At 34.0% G+C, this 20,267-nt stretch overlaps 1 protein-coding gene across 1 annotated transcript in view; it reads left to right on the plus strand.

Annotated features, from left to right (window-relative positions):
• The window catches only part of Dbp21E2 (putative ATP-dependent RNA helicase Dbp21E2), a 79,277-nt gene that overhangs the window by 36,072 nt on the left and 22,938 nt on the right, over window positions 1–20,267 (plus strand). The window contains exons 7-9 of the mRNA XM_081758794.1: window positions 1,547–1,697; window positions 10,793–10,899; window positions 16,847–16,951. Coding sequence (XP_081614920.1) covers window positions 1,547–1,697; window positions 10,793–10,899; window positions 16,847–16,951 — 363 coding nt within the window. The remainder of the gene's footprint in view (window positions 1–1,546; window positions 1,698–10,792; window positions 10,900–16,846; window positions 16,952–20,267) is intronic.

The following is a 20,267-nucleotide window of genomic DNA, read 5'->3' on the forward strand; positions in this document are numbered from 1 at the left end:
ATTAACTATAGTGTGATTAATAATGTGATATTAATAGTGTCTGTAGGAGAAATTTATTATATGTATTACAACTAGACAACTGTTACAGTTACAATGTATCCTTTTCTACGTATAGTTACAACAAAATTCCCTTTCTGGCCTTTTTCAGGGCGAATTCATCAATGATAGGATCCAGATTGGTACACTTGATAAGTTCTGTCTCCACTTCCAACAAGCCTAAGCTTGATAATCTGTCTTGACATACTGTAGAGCGTAAAACATTTTTTACTCTATTTAACAGAGAGAAACAGCGCTCTGCACTAGCAACGGTAGCAGGGATTGTGGGGAATAAACGAAGGGCCACTGTCAGATTTGGAAATAAAGTTTCTAGATTCAAAGTTTTGATGTTATTTAGGAGATCCCATGGTGAAATCGTTTTCTCACCAAAATTGGCTGAATATATCAATTTCAGGCTATGCAGTTCATCAGAAAGATCATCTCCTAAATCTTTTGAGTATCGCTGAACTAGTGCAACTGCTTGTTCTTGGATCTGATCACCTTTCATTTCTTTGCAAGACCACAGTACACAAAAATTGTTACACAAAGAGCGCACTGATTGGAAGCGAACTGAGCAAGAATATACAACATTTAGTAATTCTTTATCCTCGGCCGCCGGGCCCCCTTTGGGGCCCCGGGCCCCAGGGCTCTGGCCCCTCCTGCCCTCCCCTCTCGCCGGCCCTGCGTACGATTCATGACCTGAGGGGAAAAATCTCTATTATAGGCAGTACTATGATTTTTCTAGCCAAAATGGACGAAAAAAGTGCGGCCTATACTCGCGCAAATACGGTAATAATTTTTTGTGGTTTGCTCCAGTTTCTAATTCTTTCCATTTTTAGTGATTTGATTTTCAGTTAAAATCTAGTAATGCTTCCCTAGGCCTTTTCAAATTTGTCTTCTCCAAATGTCAAGCAAGTGATCATTATATCGATTTTGAAGAAAATAGAGATTGGAAAATGATGTAAGAATAAATAAATATTAATAAAAACGTGAAGATTATTGAAGTTTTTGCATGAAGAAAACTTCAATAATCTGGTTGCTGTTCCCTGAGTTAAAGGAAACGTAATTTGCGATAATATTTATCGAAAATAAGATAACAAGGAAAATACTCTTGAAAAATTTCAATATAATAGTTAAATACTGTGTAGAATCCTATATTTGTTTTCTTGAATTTGTTTTTCCCTTCATTTTATCTTTGATAATGACTACTATACATACAATCGAAGTACACGGGGAACTACATTTTCACTAATGTACTACATTATGAGCATTATATTTTTCAATATTGGTAATATTTTTTGCACGTATTTTCTCATATGGGATAACTGATAGTTCATTCTAGCAATAACATGTGTATGATGGCAAAACAAATCGTACTAAAATAAATTTGACATTATTATTTTCGTTATTAAGAGAATTTTCTTTTCGTACAACGCAAAGTAAAAAGTAGCATAGAATAATCTAATTTTATCTTAAGTTTCGAATACATTTGTGTATTTGTTTATTGTAGGAAATAACAAGACAATTTACAGAGCATCTGTCATTTACATCCAAAGTGCTCGTTGGTGGACGAACAAAGAGAAAAATACTGAATCCTCGATTTGAAGAAGTCGATGTCCTTGTCAGTACACTAGGTGCTCTTAGCAAATTCACTACAGCAAGTAAGTAAACCATTTGGTTTGGTTTGATTTAGTTTAACGCCCCGCGATTATGTCTGTTCCTTTAAGGAGACGTGGACTTACTATTATAGTGGAATCCAAACGACTTTGGTCGTTCAACTATACCCTCACCGGAAATCGAACCCAGGACCACGCGAACCAAAGTCAAGCGTGTCAGCCACTAGATCGAGCGGAGGTTCTAAGTAAACCATGAAAATAAATAAACGTAAGGATGACTTAAAAGTCCTTATCGGGAGAGCTGGGTGAAAGGTTTGTCCTTCATGCTTCGATTCATATAATTATGCTTCTGACCATCTCGACTTGTTGTTCTGCGGCTTCTTCCTCAGTTCCATAGTCAAATGGTAGACTTGTATCTTTAGTATTAAGGCTTCTACCGACTCTCCTTCGAAACTTAGTTGCTTTCTATCTTTGTTAATACACTAAAAACGACTGCCATTTTTATTTGTGTCCGGGTCTGTTTTTATGGCACAATTTATCTGTAGTCTCCTACAATCTGAGTTAGTTTGCAACATTCGGCAAATTCACGGATAATTACAAGGAAATCAGAAGAGGCAGTTTGTGATGTCATCGTTGTCAGATCTTGGAAGCTTTTGCATTTCTATGAAGGTTTCAAAATCAGCTACTCATGCGTTAGTTAATACCCAACTTATAATATCGCCGATTCTAATTGAAAAAAACAAATAGAGATCGTAACTTACTACGAAGACTTATATATTCTGACACCCTACACATACATAGAAAACATATGTAATAAAACTCCTTAAAACTTGTTAGATAAGATCATACTTTTCTATAAGTTTTATATAATTTTTAATATATTAAATATGTAAGTCTGAAGAGACAAGTTGAATAAACCATCTGTAGGTCTTATACAGGATGAAATATTTTTAGACTTCTGTTTACTCTTCGTTAATTTATAAGTAGTATATACGTAAAGAGTAGTATATATGTCACCATTAAGAAAAGATAAACAACAATCTGGTAGTTAACTCAGTTCTCACGTCAGAGGGCTGTATCTCAGCATTACAAGATTATCGTAGCTGATAAGGGGATATGAGGCAAAGAAGTATGGCGAATGGTAACAATTATGTGTTATTCAATTAAAAAAAGCAGTGCCGTAAGTTAGAAGAGAAGAGAGAAAGCAGCATAACGACATGTTTCAGAGAGACGAACAACGTTCATGTATTAAGATTGAAGTGGCACATGGGCGCAGTGCACAACAATATGTTCAGGGAGTTCATGACAACCTTTTCGGCAAAATGAAGAAACTAGTTCGCGGGAAGCATTATGCCACAAGAGAAGCCATCATCTGTGCTGCTTGGCGGACCCTGTGCGCCATCGACAAAAATTGATACTCTGGCGGTGTATGATGCCTGGCACACGTGTAGCAGAAAGTGGTAGAGATGGGAGGTTATTACATTGGAAGAATATAACAGGTGTACTCCTGTGCATAAAACCAGATACGAATTATAGCTACGTTGCCATTACATTTTATCCAGAGCTTCTAAATAAATGACAGTTTCTTCCAGCAAAATAAAAAGTATTAATGCACAGCACCCTCCGTTAAAAAAAAAAAAAAAAAAAAAAAATGCTCAGCAGAGCCAAGGTTAAGGGTATAGAATCTATGTATTTTGTGACACAGAATCCAAATTTTGAAACCTCAGGACGATTGACCTTGTCATTTTTTTTTAATGGGCGAAAAACTTGAGCGATTTTGGGTAGGGTTCGCCTATAAAACAAAATTCACATGGTCAACCGTCTTGGGGTTTTGAAATTCGGATTTGGCGTAAAAAAAAATTAATCGAATCCATACCCTGGGGTCTACTGCACAAAACTATTTTTTTATTATTATTTTTTGTGTGGCTGTTTTATTATTTATTACCAACGGACAACATACATTTTAGCACCTAAAAAAAATCTTTTTTTTTTCAAAAACTACACATTAGAATTTACTTTCTATCATGTTATTTTGTTTAGGTCGATGTGATATGTTGACCTAATATGTATGTCATATCTTGGGACAATATTTCAGTTCAACATAATTAAAATTTAAAGAGTTAATGAAAATTTTCGGCTATATCTTATTAACCATGCGAAGTATTGTCGTTTTGCTGCCAGAAAGAGCTTAATGAAAATGTATTACAGTATCAGTTTCACCTCAGTAAATCGCATGGCTCTTGTGCATAATCAATTTCTAGGTTTTAAATTACTTTCGTTTTCTCCAGTTTCTCGAAAACTGCGCATGAGCTCACGCATATGATTTTGTTCAGCTGAATAAGATCTATCAATTATCATATATCTAAGTTTTGGACATTTTTTTTTCGTTAAACTCTGATAATATTGTAGAAGTAAATGGGATGGCTCTACGTTACATCAGATCAAAACTGAGTAAAATGTCATCATAAAGCAGATGCAGGACACGCATAAATGACGTTGTTTCCTATGACAATGTGTCCTATTGAAATGAGAGACGCCTTAAGGTGGAGTAGTAGTAGTCAGACGTACACCAAAGGTGTGGGATAACCAAGAGAAATATATTTGAAAAGAAACACATGATTCAAATAATAACTATAGATAGTAATTTAGGACGTAAAAGGGCAAAGATGGTAGAGCAAGAAAAGCAACTTAATTTAGAACAGTCTCACCCACAAGTCCATGTTGTTTGTCGTTCCTTCTCTCTCTCTCTTTCTCTCTCGCAGATAACGATATGCGTTGTTCAAAGGTCCTGGAGACTCGAAGAATGAGGCGTCTCTAAAGGTTCCATTGAAAAAGACTTAATCGTCAATCGACAAATGTCATCGAATAACGAAAAGTCACCAAAAGATCCAAGGTGTAATGCTGCAGCCAAAGTGACCACGAAATGACGAAGATTGAGCTTTCTCAGTTGTTTTTGATTCGACTGTTCCTCTGATGTCATGAGTATAAAAATGGAAGGAATACCCACATGTGGACCTACGTCACACGTCGGTTTTCAATCACTCCAAATTGATACAGACAAAGTCCTCATTTCCTCATACAGCTGATCCAATTCAAAGCGACTAGGCTTAGGAACCAAGCTGCTAGCGTTTGCTGGATGACGCATACCAGAATCCAGGAAGGACTCATGAAAGTCAAAGTACTTACTTACAAAACACAATGCTTCCTCATCACTGTGATGAAAGGCAGGTAGACGATCGTAGCGGACACTGTCAGGTTGTTGTATGTTTGTGAGGGCCAGTAAAACGCTAATTCATTGAGAAAGCGCCTAATGTCATTATAAACAAACGCAAAAGCGGCTCGTGTGAGAGTTGACAAAGCAAAGCTGACGGTGAGGACAGGAGTGAAGATTCGGGAAACTGCTACCATAATTTTCTAACAAGTGCAAGGATTTCCTTGTAGACAGCAAACAATAAGTGAATAATGGATTTATTTCTTGGTGTTAAAATAAAGCTGACGACTGGTGACATCCGGACGAATAGACAATGTTAATAAACATCCAGGCGATGAACTTTAATTTGAAAATGTAGAAAGCTGCTTGGCCGTCGGTTGTTAGCTGACTGTTTTTCAAACTAAATAAAGATGGCCGAGTCCCTGCCCCGTTACACTATGTTAAGCATTTCAAAAGTAAATATAGTAAATGGTTGGAGCAAAGCAATCCCAGAGCGACATGAAAGACTCATACCTGAAAATTGTGAAAACAACACTAAAAAGATAAAATTGAAGCACTTCCGTGATATGCTTTGTCATTTAAAGAGGGAAAGAAATAGGAAGATAAAGAACGTAAAAGTAGCTGTAAAGCGTCCAGTGGACGCCATCTTGAAATTTGGCGTGAGTTATGTATTAGTTGCAAATCGGAAGTAGAGTAGATTTACTTGTAGGTGGAGGGGAAACAAAACTAATGGAACGGTTACTAGTTAAAGATAGATTAATTTATATATGCGTAAATTAGACAAGTTGGTAAAGACATAAAGAAAATAAATCGAATAAAAATGGTGAAATAAGACATAATACCGAACTAAAAGCATTTACTTAAAAATAAACAGGTACAGGCCACTGCACTAAACTTTCTCGCTCCAGTTCCTTAAACTAAATCGTGTTATGCTGCAGTTATGAATGAAACATTTACTTGTAAAATATGAGCAAAATTATTAATAAGGCGTTTTCGGAATACTTCGCTCAAGGAAAATTCATCCCCAAAAGTAAACTATCCGTTATGGATTTTTTCATGAGTAATAACTTATGCCATATATTTTGGTTATTTATAAAATATCAACAAAATCGTTTCAGTTGTACTTGAGAAAATTGTCTAAAAAAACAAAGAAAATAACTCATCTTGAAGAGTATCTATCTTCATTGGATCTTGTGATGGAAGTGATTTACATAACATTATAGGATTGATAAAGAACTACGTATTTATTAAATGTGAACAAAATAGTTTGAGTCGTTTTTGAGAAAATCGTCTGAAAGAAACCTACCCCAAGAATGCATTATCCAGTGGGAATTCTTTAATAAGAAATGACTTATTGTGTATTGTAGTTTGTATTAAAGAAACATTTATTTATGAAATATGAACAAAATCGCCAGTCAGGTTTCAGAAATTCGTTCGAAAGTACTCACCCCCAAAAGTAAACTACCCCTTGTGGGTTTTCAGGAAAAATTAGTTATACTATATTGCTAGATTATTAATGAAATTATTATTATTATGAAATCGCCTGAATCGTTTTTGAGAAAATCAACCGAAAACCTTGTCCTACCCCACTGCCCGTAATGCCGGTCACGCAAGCGCTGGTTCCGATGTCCAGGTCTGCAGCCCCGAAAACATCCTTACCGTTGACAGACGTGTGACATTACATCAGACTGGAGGTGGCAGTTGTTGCGCAACGGTGATTTTCTGTTCGACGCCCTCTGTCTGCAATTGCTGGAAATAGGAACATCAAACACGGCCCATAGATCGCCACCGGATTGTTCTCCGGAAAGAAGTTTATCTTGAGTCCATCGGATGGTGGACGACCGAGATATTAGTTTTGGAAGTCATGTACGACTCATCAGAATTGAAAATACAGCTTGTCAGTAAACAAAATGTAACAACAGTTTTATCAGAAGGCATGTATTAACGAATAAGAGATATTCAGAAGTTCACAGTATGGATTTGTAAGATTATTTTATCGAAATTATGTTATCGATGTAATAATTACATCACAATACATATGTAACATGGATTACGAAATTATTGCTGAAATAAAACGTATTAGCAGACATTACAAAGAAATATGACACGAAACCATATTTGACACATGTATTACATAGAATAATTTGACACATAAATACAAGACAAGCCATCATAGTAAATTATATCAGAAAGTACAAGATAAATATTATATATATGTATATGTATCTAATGTAATTACAGATAAACATACTGGTACAGTCCCAGGTAAGCAAGTTCAGTTGGTAATCTATTAGGCAAAAGTTTAATAGTCAGTGGAACTAAAATTATCATAACCAAAGACGCTGTCTTAGCTTATAATATGGACATTGTCTCATCAAATTATTTAATCGCTATTTATTTATTTATTAATAAATGCGTAGTTACCTTTTATTTATTTATTTATTTATTTATTCATCTTATGTATATATATATCTCCTTCATATATTTCTTCCTTAATTACTTATATATATAATCCATTTCCTTAGCATTCCATAACAACTCATCAATATCTTGTTGCTTTATTTATTATTCATTTCGTAGTATTTTTATTTTATCCTTTAGATAGTAATTACTTATGCATGTTGTAGATGATGAGACTCCATATGGTTATTTACCGTTGTTTCCCTTATTTTAAAATACGGCAATTATATTTAGTTCCATCGTTTTGAAAAATACATTAGTAATATCATATTAGTAATGAATTATGTATATCTATCTAAATTGCTGTACCATCCTGGGATACTGAATATGATATTGAATGAAAATATGTTTTGTCGAAAGAACTGTTGATTTAGTTGTTAGGCCTAAAACTGAGAATTCCAGTTAGTCTTATTATTTCATTAAATTTAGTACAGATTCATTTTGGGGAAAGATTATGTATTCAGGAGGCTTCACCTCCTGGACAAGATTAAACTGATTAGCTAAACATCATTTTGTAATGTTCCCCTTCAAATAGCTTTAAATATAATATGAACAAAAATACAAGTTACCGGTGGTTTTGCTTCGTATCTATAATTCCATTTTCGGTACTCACAAAGTCCATCAAATTTCCATCTAACTTGAATTTAATAAATTTTTTGGGATTATATTTCTCCTTCCAATAACAAAATCACAGAAATGTACGAAGTTACTTAAAAATTGACGTTTCACTAAGAAGACTCAAACTTTATACATTACAAACCATTTTTTTATACGTATATTATTTAAATTTTAACTTGCTTTTCTTTTTTTCGTATTCAGGTGCAGAATTTATACACACATCACCTAATGCTTGAAAACACTATTATAATTAAAAAGCAAATTAGAAGTTCATTCCTATAAACTGGATTAATATTACAACAAAACTTGAAGCAACTAAAACATGAAAGTAAATAAAAAAAATAAACTTAAATATCAACATAAATATGAAATCGTACTGACATAACAACTGTGCAGATTTATAATGATGATGACAACTGTACAGGTTCACTTTAGTGGAGCAGTACAACCTCATCGTAAGAATAAACTTCCCCTTGTAGAGTTTTTCAGGACAAATAGATTATGTTATATTGTTAAGTTATTAGTAAAATGTTAAATTATGAAATATGAACAAAATCGCTTTTATATATATATATATACAGTAAAACCTGTCTTCAACGGACCCTTTATTAAACGGAAAACTGTCTTAAACGGAAATATTTCACGGTCCCATGAATTTTGGAGAACAAAACGTGTAAAAAGTACCTTCATTAAGCGGAAACTGTGTTACGCGGACAACGGAAAGAAAAATAAACATTTAACGGAAAATTCTGAGTTCCGGACTACAGCGTTTAGAAGATGTTTAGACATTTTGTGAGACATATACAATACACTGTCTGCGATAAAATGTTAGTTCTTTTGTTAAACATTTCTGGACAGTGTTTACCTTCCCCAACCACTACTCATATTCACCCCCACAAATTGTCCTTAATCTCCGCAACTTAATCAAAAATCATACGGAATGTCGGAAAGGAGAAAACGAGATAGAGGAAGAAGAGGAATACGATACCGAGTTCGAAGAAGAGTGTAGAATAAATACATATCAAGATGCTCTCAAAAGTTTAAAGGAACTGAAAAATTTGCCTTACGGAAAAATGATTCTGATTCACTTAGTATAATTTCTCAGGCTAAAGTGTATACGGAAAGTCAAGCAGCCAAGCAGCAATGTACACAGAAAATCCTGCTTGGCTATTAGAAAAATAAAGAAAACGTATGCAGAGTATATTTTGTATTCATTTTAATTTTTTTGTGTATTTATTCGTAGAAGAAAGAAGTACTGCAATCGAACAATGTACGTAGAGCATGTATTTTTTTTTTAAGAGGAAAGGTCTACCTCCACTAAGCGGAAACCTGACTTTAACGGAAATTTTTGCAAGTCCCGTTCGATTCCGCTAAAGACAGGTTTCACTGTATATATAAAATCATCCGCAAAGAACTTACCTCCATAAATAAACCACCCCTCGTAGATTTTCCTCAGAAAAAGGCTTATACTACTGTATAAGGTTGTTAATGAAATGTTGATATATATGAAATGTAAACAAAATCGTTACAGCCGTTTCCGAGAAGATAGCATTATTTTTCACTAACTTTCTGTAAAGTGTTCTTAATGGTGGGAGTAGAAAGAAAATTCGGACGGTGGTTCGTTAAAGTTTGTCTCTGTCTACAACATTATTGGGAGCTTACGAGCGAATTCCTTAGTGTAGATATACATTCAATATTATCTTTAAGCTAAATGAAGGGTAAGGGGAAAAACAAGGAATGTCCATGTATGTGCTTTTTCCGGTGCTTTGCCCTATCTGTTGGTGACTCTTGGTTCTATTTGACTGTATATGCCATGCATGCGTAGATGCAGAAATGTTCATATAAAATGGCCAAAAGATTTAACTAACCCTATTCTTCTTACGCGGTTTGCAATATTAAAACGCCGTTTTCTTGAAAATGCAGTTTTGTGACATTCCTTCTTTTTTCCCCTTACCCTTCAAATGTAAAAGTGTTGTTAATTTTACTTCAAAACAACTGATTTCCATATTCATTGGATTCTGTTACTCTATAGAAATCCTTCTCAGGCGAAAAGATTCCGGGAAGATCCCGGGTGAAGGTCGAACCACTTTTATAATGATAACGGGTTCCAAGAAGTGGACATACATGCGAACACCAATGGAAAAATGCTAGTAATGAGAAACGTATTTATACAAATGCAGTTTTCACATGGGTAAATTTATATATTTAGAAATCAAATTCAGATAAATTATACTTAATAAAAATTAAATTTAATATTATTCCCTTTTCTTTGCTACATACTTAGGATGTTTCTTACAATGAAGAAGAAAAAATCAATAATTTAAAACATATGTTGTGCAGTTGAGAACGTTAGACGTGTGAGTGAAAACCGTGGTTACACAAAAGTCGGCTGCACAATTGGCAACATGCAGTTGTGCACAGGTAGCTTGGTCGCCCTACACATAGTCTTAGACTCAGAGCGTTTTCATTCGGAAACGTAATATTCACTTCCTCGAGTTATGCAGTTTTTATTCAAGCGTCGTTTGCAGGTGCGTTACTATTGGGTAAATTGTTCGTCCACTTGCTGAGACTAGGTTGGGGTCTTCTGTTCGAAGAGTTTCTCAATGTCTCAGAAATAACTGGGAACAATGAAATTTAAAAAAGTAAAATAAAATAAAATAGAAAATAAGTACATTGTATTAAAATTGTAGTAATGTCCAAAACAACCTAAAATAAAGCTGCTATAACTCATGGCTGAATATTCCACATTAATAAAATATTTTGTTGCTTTTACAAGAACCAATGTAAAGAAATGTACACATATTCATTAATTATCATTCATTCATTAACTAAACCAATTATTTCTTTTCAGGAATCTATGATTTGTCGCGTGTTGGGCATCTAGTATTGGATGAAGCTGATACTTTGCTGGACGATAGTTTCAATGAGAGTCTTTTGCGTGTCCTCAGAAGATTTCCGGTTTGTATATCATATCTTTTAGAATATCATGTGTGTTATTTTCTTCATCGATTCGTGATATAAGATTTAAAGCAGGAAACGAAAAGAAATAGAATGTTCTCTGTGAAAAGAGAATATACGTTGAGAGGAGTCTTAGAAAAGTCTGAGACAAATAGAGATAGTACTAAAAAGATAATAAAAGTAAAAACCGGCAAAGCACTCGGGGTAGCCTGTAGCAATAAAAATGATACAAACAGTAGGTCCAGTGGGTATACGCTGATTCTACAGGGCAGTGGTGTATCTACGATTTTGTTTCGGGAATGGGGGGCTTTGCTAACTTTATTCCTAGAAACATGAAAATTCTACAAGATATTCATTTACTTGAATATAGTAAATATAATTTCGAGGTAGCTTAAGCCCATAAATTTCCCCCTTAAATACGCCACTGCTACAGGTTAATGTAAGAGACAGAGAATAATGTCAAACATTGGGGAAGAGGAGAAATCATGACAACACAAGGGAGAATATATCAACTTTAATAGAATGAGGATAATGAGTTAATGTGTCAAAAAGTTGAAGAATTGTACAGCAGTAACTTCAAGACTAAATCAAATAGAGCGTGTACAAAGAACAATACAATTTTTGAAAGGGAATGAACGATAGATCTCATATTTCCACTGAAAAGAACTAGGAATACAGTGAACTCTTAAAGTACGTAGTAAAGTATTCGTAATAATTAGAAACAATGCTAGACATACACATATACTGGACGATTATTAAAGAGCGCATAATTAGAGACGTTGACAGTTCGATGTTCGTGGTGACCAGTATGACAGACCCCAATCTCCATGGCTTTCTAGTGCCACTGGTGAATAGTAGGAGAGGTGAGAGGGTTTCCTATTGTTGACTTTGTGTATGGCCTTTGTGTGGATGATGCACTGCGCTTTCTCTTGCGGAGAGTATATTTTCATACAGTACATCCATTTTATACTTCAATTCTAATCTTATCTAACCGTCTTCCAACCATTTAAATATTAACAAATAAATAAAATCTACGTCAGTGAGGCGCCTGAAACGTCAATGAAAACTTCAATGTTTACTGCTTGTTGTATAGCAAAAACCGCGAGCCATAACACAAGGTATCCGTAAAAAATATACAAATTTTAAAGAGATTTTGTGGGCATCCAGTATATCTTTTACTCATTTCTGTATCTTAAGTCCCTTCTTTTCCTTCTCGCTATTTTAAGTATTTTAAGATTTCTTTTTCAGTATTCTGTTACACTTGTTTTCCACATAATCTTATCTTTTATCCGTAATGTCTATTTCATACCGTTTTTGTTTTCTCCTTCTTCCTTTCCTGTTTTATCTTCCATTTCTTTTTCCGTAAGTCATTATGCATTATGTTCTCCTTCGTATTCAGTTGTTTCCAGAATATATATTTTCTTCTCTATTTAGTGGTCTTCCCTTGATGCTTTTTTCACTTCAAAAAAAAAAAAAAAATCTTTATTGCCGTGTCTAGATTATTTCTTGTATTAGAATATAAATGTCACTTGTTCTTTCCTATTAACCATATTACTTAAAAATTTAATTTCGACTCTTTAAAAATGTGATATTTTAGAGAATTGATTCTCTTGTTTTATTTCATTCACTTTCTAGTTTTATTCCTTTTTATTTTTCTCATTATCCATTTCCTTCGTCAACTTTTTTAATTGTTTTCTTACTTCAGGAACTATCCTTACGTGTCCCTCCCCGCATAACCCAGAATACCCACCTATTCCATCTTATCCGCTCTAGATTGGCAATTATACAGAGGTCTCTTTTTTACAAAATAACGAACTGTTATAATGATTTAACAACTGATGTGGGCATTTTTTTCGAACTACCTGGTGCTTGAAAGAGCAACTAAACGAGTTCTGGCGAAATAATATTACTTTTGCACTGTTTGTTGACACTTTTTTAAAAACATTTCCGTGTGTAAAATGCCAAAGTTATGCTGTATCTGGTTATTTGTTCAAAAAATAAATAAATTCCTTTTCAAATCTATATATCATCCAGTATCTGAACAGTAATATTAACTTATTTCCTCGTTTTCCGTCTGTCTTCTTTTTCCGTTCCAATATTGTTGAGATGTGCCATTATTCGAAGATAATATTGGTTTTGGATTGGAGTTTAGTATCCCTCTCAGAACCGAGGCTCTATAAAACGTGGACTTACAGCTTGTGGGATCCGAACCACCCACCGGAAACAAAGATAATGTTTGATGTTCTATTGGCGTTGGCATTCGAAGATAATATTGTTCGAATATTAAATAAGTCATTATTCAAAGATAATATTGTTCAGATATTCGAATGTGCCAGTAATCGATCATAATATTCAGATAATCGAATGTCATTATTCGAAGTTAATATAGTTCAATTTATTAATATGTAGTTACTATTTCTTCTAAAACTAAACTCAAACAAGGAAACCGAATATAATCTTTCTTTCACTCAAATAATTTTATTTCCTATAGTCTTGTGCTGCTTCTGTCATAGGGCCTCAGAGTTTCCGTGACCTTTGTATTCTACTCTTATAATTATTTCTATCACACTTTCCATAATACTTGGAAACGTAATGTTACATCAAAACTTAACATAATTTCTTCTCGAATGGTCTCAGGAATGAAAGATTTTTTCCCTATATAAATAATATAAGAAAGTAGCTAAAATAACACCGGTCATATTGTAAAGGCAATATTATGAAACCACTGAAAGAGAAAGAAGAAATTGAAGAAACTGAAAGAAGTCATAAAAAAAAGAACAAGAAAACATAAGAGTGGAAAACTATGAAGAAATTATTTACAAGGGAGGTAAGAACGATTATGCAGATCTAGATGTAAAGAATATGTTTCTCAAGTATAAGAAGAAAAAGTGTTTTTGAAATCATTGATAAAATAATTAAGAGTGGGATCAAACAAAAGAAGACGCTGGAAACTATGGGAAAACGGTTGGAAGATAAGAGTAGGGGAAAATAAAACATTGATTCTTGTTTGGGTTCAATTTTGACAGAAATAGTGCTAATGAATAGGAAAGAAATCGTCATCAAACGAGGAGATAGATGAGTAAGTGTTTATGGTAAATGATTAACTAGGAACCTTGAAAGAAATTAAAAGAGTATTGGAGAGTTTAATTAAGGAAATAGATTATGAATTAATATGAATAAAATTGGCAAGTGAAAGAAAAAGAAAAATTTTTGTAATAAAGTATAAACACGTCTATTTAAAAAAAAAAAAAAAAAAAAAAAACGTTATAAAAGAAGTGATGTAAACAGCAGTCAAGAATGATCTTTATGAAAAACATAAAAAAAGGTTCAGTTTTCGATATATATTATATAGGGTGACCAAAAACTCTGGCTTTTTAGGGAGTGCTAAAAAATTGCAGATTTAGTATACTCATAGCCAATAAGTAAAGTGTAGAAATATAGTCATTGTTTCAAGAAGGAAAGTTGAATTATATGAAAATAAAACTTTTATAAATAATAATAATAATAATAATAATAATAATAATAATATGTTAGCAATACACAACGAGCTTTCCATGTTCGTATTGATACCTGCAAGGCTCAAAAGGGGAATCAATTTAAACATTCGTTGCTGTAATGCTTTTTATGCCTGAAACAACTTCAATGATACAGCTATATTCTATTATATGTATTCTAAATCTACGTGCCAACTACCTATATACTTAGGAAGAAGAAAAAAAAGAAAGAAAGGAGGAGGAAGCAAGAAATGGTATGGTGCTGTATGTACAGTGTGGATGAAACAACAGAAACATAAGAAGATCGTTCTGAAAAAGAAGGAAAAAATATACTGAAAAGGAGGTAATATGTACTCTAGAATGTACGAGAGAAAATGATACGCAGAGATGAGAAAGAAGTTATATTTTGTAAAAGGTTGTGTTCAGAGAACATTTGATGACATAAATGAGGGCAATAAAAAAATGTAAAAACATAATGGAACCGAATTTACCAACAAAAGAATAATGATCTAAGATTTCAAAAGGGTGCACTGTCTGAAAACTATTAACAGTCGGGACACAAGATGATATGAGAGAGTACAAAATTATTAAAATAATAAAGCGCTTATGAGAAATGGGATGTATCAACAAAAATAAAAGAATATTGGATGGAGTGGATTGATGGATAAAAAGTGTAATGACTATGTAGAACAAGAGCCAACAAAAGAGAAGAGAAAGCAGTTGAGCATACATTCAGTGGAACTATTGAACTGAAATGCATAATACCATAGCTGGGATAGTCTGAGAAAGACACTGCTAGAGTTCCGAAACGTAACTAGAATTGTGTTTGTATCGTATTTATAAGTTGTTATTCACAGCTTACTGAGAAATGAAAGTAAGGCATAATATTGAACAAATGTAAGTTTAACTAACACCCACTCATTATGTGCCTTGAGAATCGTATTCAGATTATTATTATATTTTTGGAATGGAAAGCTTCGGCTGCACAAATATTTTTTAATGTTTTTACATGAAGCATGTGTAAATATTAATATCATAGATTGTTTTTATACTGGTACCGCTAAGTTGTGAGTTCGTGTGTGTATCAAGAAACTTCTTGCTGATCTTAGTGTTTTTTGTGGTAAAAAGGACTACGTTGAATAAAATGTTAAAAATATATATATATATATATTTGTGTAGCTAAAGGTTTTCGTAGACAACAGGATTGGTTGCTAAGGAATCATTTCAGGAATGTAATAATCCGATTCGGATTCTCAGGGCACACAATAGGTGAATATTAGTTAATCTCAATAATGTGTCTAAGTTTTATTTGTGTTAAAATATAAGTTTAATTGAGGTGTTCCAGATAGTAAGAGCGAATTCAATATAAGTTACGTACAGTCTGAATGTTTGTTTATTTCATTTCAAGTGCTTGAGTTGTAATGCCCAACTGCTCTGTGACAGGCACTGCTTGTGCTTATGCATATACTTTGTGGAAGTCGTTCCTCTTTCCTTTAGAAAATACAGTTTCAAAATAAATGAATGATTATCTTGATTGTTCAGAGTGCATTTTCAGGAAACAAGCCTCTATTGAGTTCATCCTTACTACCTAGAACTCCTCAATTATTCGACTTCCAAATTGTGCATAAGTGTCGGAAGTCTTTTATAACGAGACGGGTATCAGAGCAAAAACGGTAAGAAATATCGAGATGCTGTTTTCTCCAATCGATTCAGCGTCCCAAGAATAAATTTCATCTCCGTTAAACTATCTATTCAAACCAGTAGTTCAAATTAGTCATTTCCAGTTTCAAAGATTATAGCCATAGAACGAAAACAGTAACAAATACGAGAAGCATTTTTTTCTAAACGATTCAGGGTCTGAAGAGAACATATGACTATCCACAACACTAGAAAGGGTTCAAATCTGTTTCTTCCGTTTCAATACCGGTTTGAACGTTTATCGCCGTAGAATGAAAATGGTAACAAATAACGAGAAGCGGTTTCTTACAAACGATTCAACGTCTCAAGACAACATATCATGACTACTCACATTACAAAAACCGGAAGTGGTTCAAATTCACTATTATTTCCAGTTTTAATACTGATTACCATAGAGCAAAACGGTAAAAGATATCAAGAAGCGATCGATTCAGTGTCCCAAGAATAGGTTCTATCACTTACCTTAGCCTTCTATTGTAATTGGAAGTGGTTGAAATGAACTTTTTTTGTTTGTTTGTTTGTTTGTTTCAACCTATATCGCCATAGAACAAAAACAATAAGGGATAGCGAGTAATGTCTTTTTGATATGGATTGAGCATCCAGGTTCTGTCTTCGATCTTAGTATTCTATTGCAACAGTACTTATACAGTAGATACACTACTTCAAGTTTGGGTATTGTATTTGCACAGTTTAGAAGTCTTAGTTTTACACTGTGAAACGGCGTATGTATTTCTATTGTAACGTCCGTATTTCAGATTCGTCCATTGGATGTCGAGGATAACATTCGGTCAATGCAGATGACATTTGTATCGGCAACGATGCCCAGGGACATGTCCAACATACTAGATGGTGTCGTTGATGTAAGTATAGCTAAATAAGATTCACGAATCTCCGATTTTTTTCGTTAATAAATATTATTAGAAAAGAAGAGCAGAAAGTAGGTTCTAAATAACAATTTTATTTGTTGTCTCTGTAGTAAATATTGACAATGTTAGGTAAAAATTGAAACCTGTAAAAACTATTCTTTCTCAGCTCAACTAACTGCTAATTTTACATATATTAAAAAAACGAAACTGCCCAAAGCAAATTTATAAAACGTCTAATGAAGGTGATTTTATATTGCCGAAACTATTACACAAGTGTTGTCAATATTTTTGTTGGTTCGGTCAGTTTTGTTTTATTAATACATGTTAAATATTTCTAAAGCTATAATGATCCAATATGCATGCATGCTATTTTTAATAATATATCGTTAATCTTTGTTGCTTTCAAGTAACAGGATGTTACACTCGAATTTCTTATTTGGAAGGCATGGTTGCTCAGTAATCGAACGCCCACTTCTATATTTATATTAAGTATACATAAGTAAAGAATCCTCGATTCCGTCATAGGCCAACTCCCTTGTGATGGTGGACTAAATCATATCTGAATAGTTTCAGGGTTCTGTTTTCTTCTTCTTTCTATTTCTTATTTTCCAGTTTATCCATCATCGTCTTCATTCCCTAAAGAGCATAATTGTAGACTAAAGACTTAATTTTTTCCATGATATTACACGCATAGGAACTGTAACATTTACGCACTATCAAAATACTTACTGTCATAAACCCACCAGAAATAAAAATAGAAAAATATTGTTGTTAAAGTGATAACATTTTTCTGATAGCAGGCGATTCTGTTTATGAGTTTACACTCCAGAGACTATACATAAAGAAGACATTAAATTGTGATAAGTGTAAACTAGAACGAAACTGAACTGAAAACCAAAAACGACGAGCCAAATTATGACCCCAATCTTCGGTAACTAACCATTAAAATAAAATTTAATACTGAAGATAAAATTTAAGGTTAAGATAAACTTTTAAATGAAAAGGTGGGTGGAAGCAACGAGGACCTTTCAAGCGTTCGTTCACCCAAGCATCTACCTAAAACATGTTTGTCAAACAACAGAGCCAGACATATTGCAACAGTAGGCCTCCTGGAAGAAGAAAGACTATGAGACTAGAGATGGCGTTCGCATTGTAAGTTTAAATATCAAAAGTCCTTCTTGCATTTATAATAACAATAGAATTGTATTTTTCTTCTTGCATTTAAAAAATTAAAAACATTAAAAGATGAAAACAATACGACAGATAATCTTCAAGGTATATAAAGTCAAATTATCTCATTCCTAATAATATCGCCACCATCTGTGAGTAACTAAATATGTTTTTATCCTTTTTAGTTTCTTTTATGTTACTTTTTTGCCGTTTAATTTAATTGCTCTTTGCTCCAAAAATTATAATCATCTATGATGTGTACTTTTTATGTAATTCATAACCAAAGTGAGTACTGATAGTGGAAATACGTGAAATACTGGAAATTTGTATCGATACTAGAAATACTGAAAATTATTCGTAATACTGGAGAAATATAAAAATTCCTTTTGAGACCTTTCAAGATTGCAGCCCCATCATCTAGATGCAGGACTGATGGGACTAACTGGCAAACCACTGAAAAGCTAGTTATTTTGAGTAAGAAAATGGAAAATGTGTATAATATTTAAGTCATTATAAAATACAGGGTGTCTAGCAGTCGGGAAAATCGGGAAAGTCGGGAATTTGTCTTAAATTTAAAAAATGGTCGGGAATTCGGGGATTTGTCTGGAATTTTCGAAAAAAAGTCGGGAAAAATGGAATTAAATTTCACATGTTGGAAATTATGCTGACGCTTGTCGGAGCGACTCAGATAAACCTCGCGTTCCTAAATGCATCAAAACCTAAAGAAATTTCAGATGTTCCTGCGTCTTCATTAAATGTAGACCAATCTGGCACTAGCACTGGTCCTGTTCCATGCTCATCCAGCGAAACATGCTCTCCCACTCGTAGGTCTACTTCGACCCTGGACAAATATAAACTAAAAGATAGTCACACAGGCGGAGATTTTGTGGTGTATAAACGAGGTGATGAATCACTCTTTACGCAGTGCTGAAAGTAGTGTTCTTCTTTTCACTAGGATGTTTCCAGACAGTGCAATTGCTAGCGAGATGAAATTGCACAAGGATAAAGTGTCATATAGCATCGTGTACGGATTGTGTCCATATTTTCAACGTGAACTTAAATCCGTATTACAAGAGTGCGAACATTATGTCATTGGATTTGATGAAAGTTTAAATAGTGTTGCGCAAAGAACTCAAATGGATGTAAGTGTACGCTTCTGGGACGATAACACGAACAGAGTCAGAACACGGTATTTGAATTCTGTTTTTATGGATCATAGTACAGTTACAGACCTACTACAAGGTTTGCAGAATGTATTGCAACCGCTTGATCCATTTAAGCTTTTGCAAGTTTCAATGGATGGGCCAAATGCAAATTGGACGCTTTTACGGCTAATGAAAGAAGAACGTTGTGCCTCCTTTGGTACAGACGCTCCACAGCTCCTTGAACTTGGCTCGTGTGGTCTTCACGTTGTTCACGGTGGTTTTAAGACTGGCATGCAAAAAAACTGGATGGGATTTGATTTCTTTTGTTAGAGCCTTGTATAACTTGTACGAAATGGTACCAGCAAGGCGTGCCCAGCATTCTGAAATAACAGGTTCGTCATTGTTTCCACTTCCATTTTGCCATATTCGTTGGGTAGAAAATGGGAAGGTAGCCAAGAAATATATCCTATCGCATGTGCGAAAGTACGTTGAAACGGTTAAGGGAACAGACAAAGAACCCAACTGTAACAGTTTCAGAATAGTAGGTAGAAATTTGAACGACAAGTTGCTCTATGCAAAATTAGCGTTTTTTCAATCTCTTGCTGAGGACTGTGAGCCTTTCCTGACTGAATATCAGTCAGACACTCCTATGACTCCATTTTTGCATGGTAGCCTTACTCAGTTATTGAAAGTATTGATGTCTCGCTTCGTTAAAAAAAAGAAATAATGGACAAGAAGAGTATCAATGCTATTGATGTTATGGAGAAAAGTGAAAACTTATATATTAATTTAATTAGTATCAAGGAAATTGACCTTGGGTATGCAACTGGGTCAGCACTGAGATGATGTACAGAAGTTAGTGAAAAGGAAATGTTGTGTTTCCGAAAGCAAGTACGTGAATGTTATCAACATTTAGCGTCCAAGCTGCAGGAGAGGTCCCCGCTAAAATATTCCCTTACAAAAGCGCTGACGTTTCTTAATCGCTTAACCGTTGG

This window comes from Thermobia domestica, chromosome 5, assembly GCF_964235325.1.
Source record: "Thermobia domestica chromosome 5, izTheDome1.hap1.1, whole genome shotgun sequence".
In the NCBI taxonomy this organism is placed as follows: Eukaryota; Metazoa; Arthropoda; class Insecta; order Zygentoma; family Lepismatidae; genus Thermobia; species Thermobia domestica.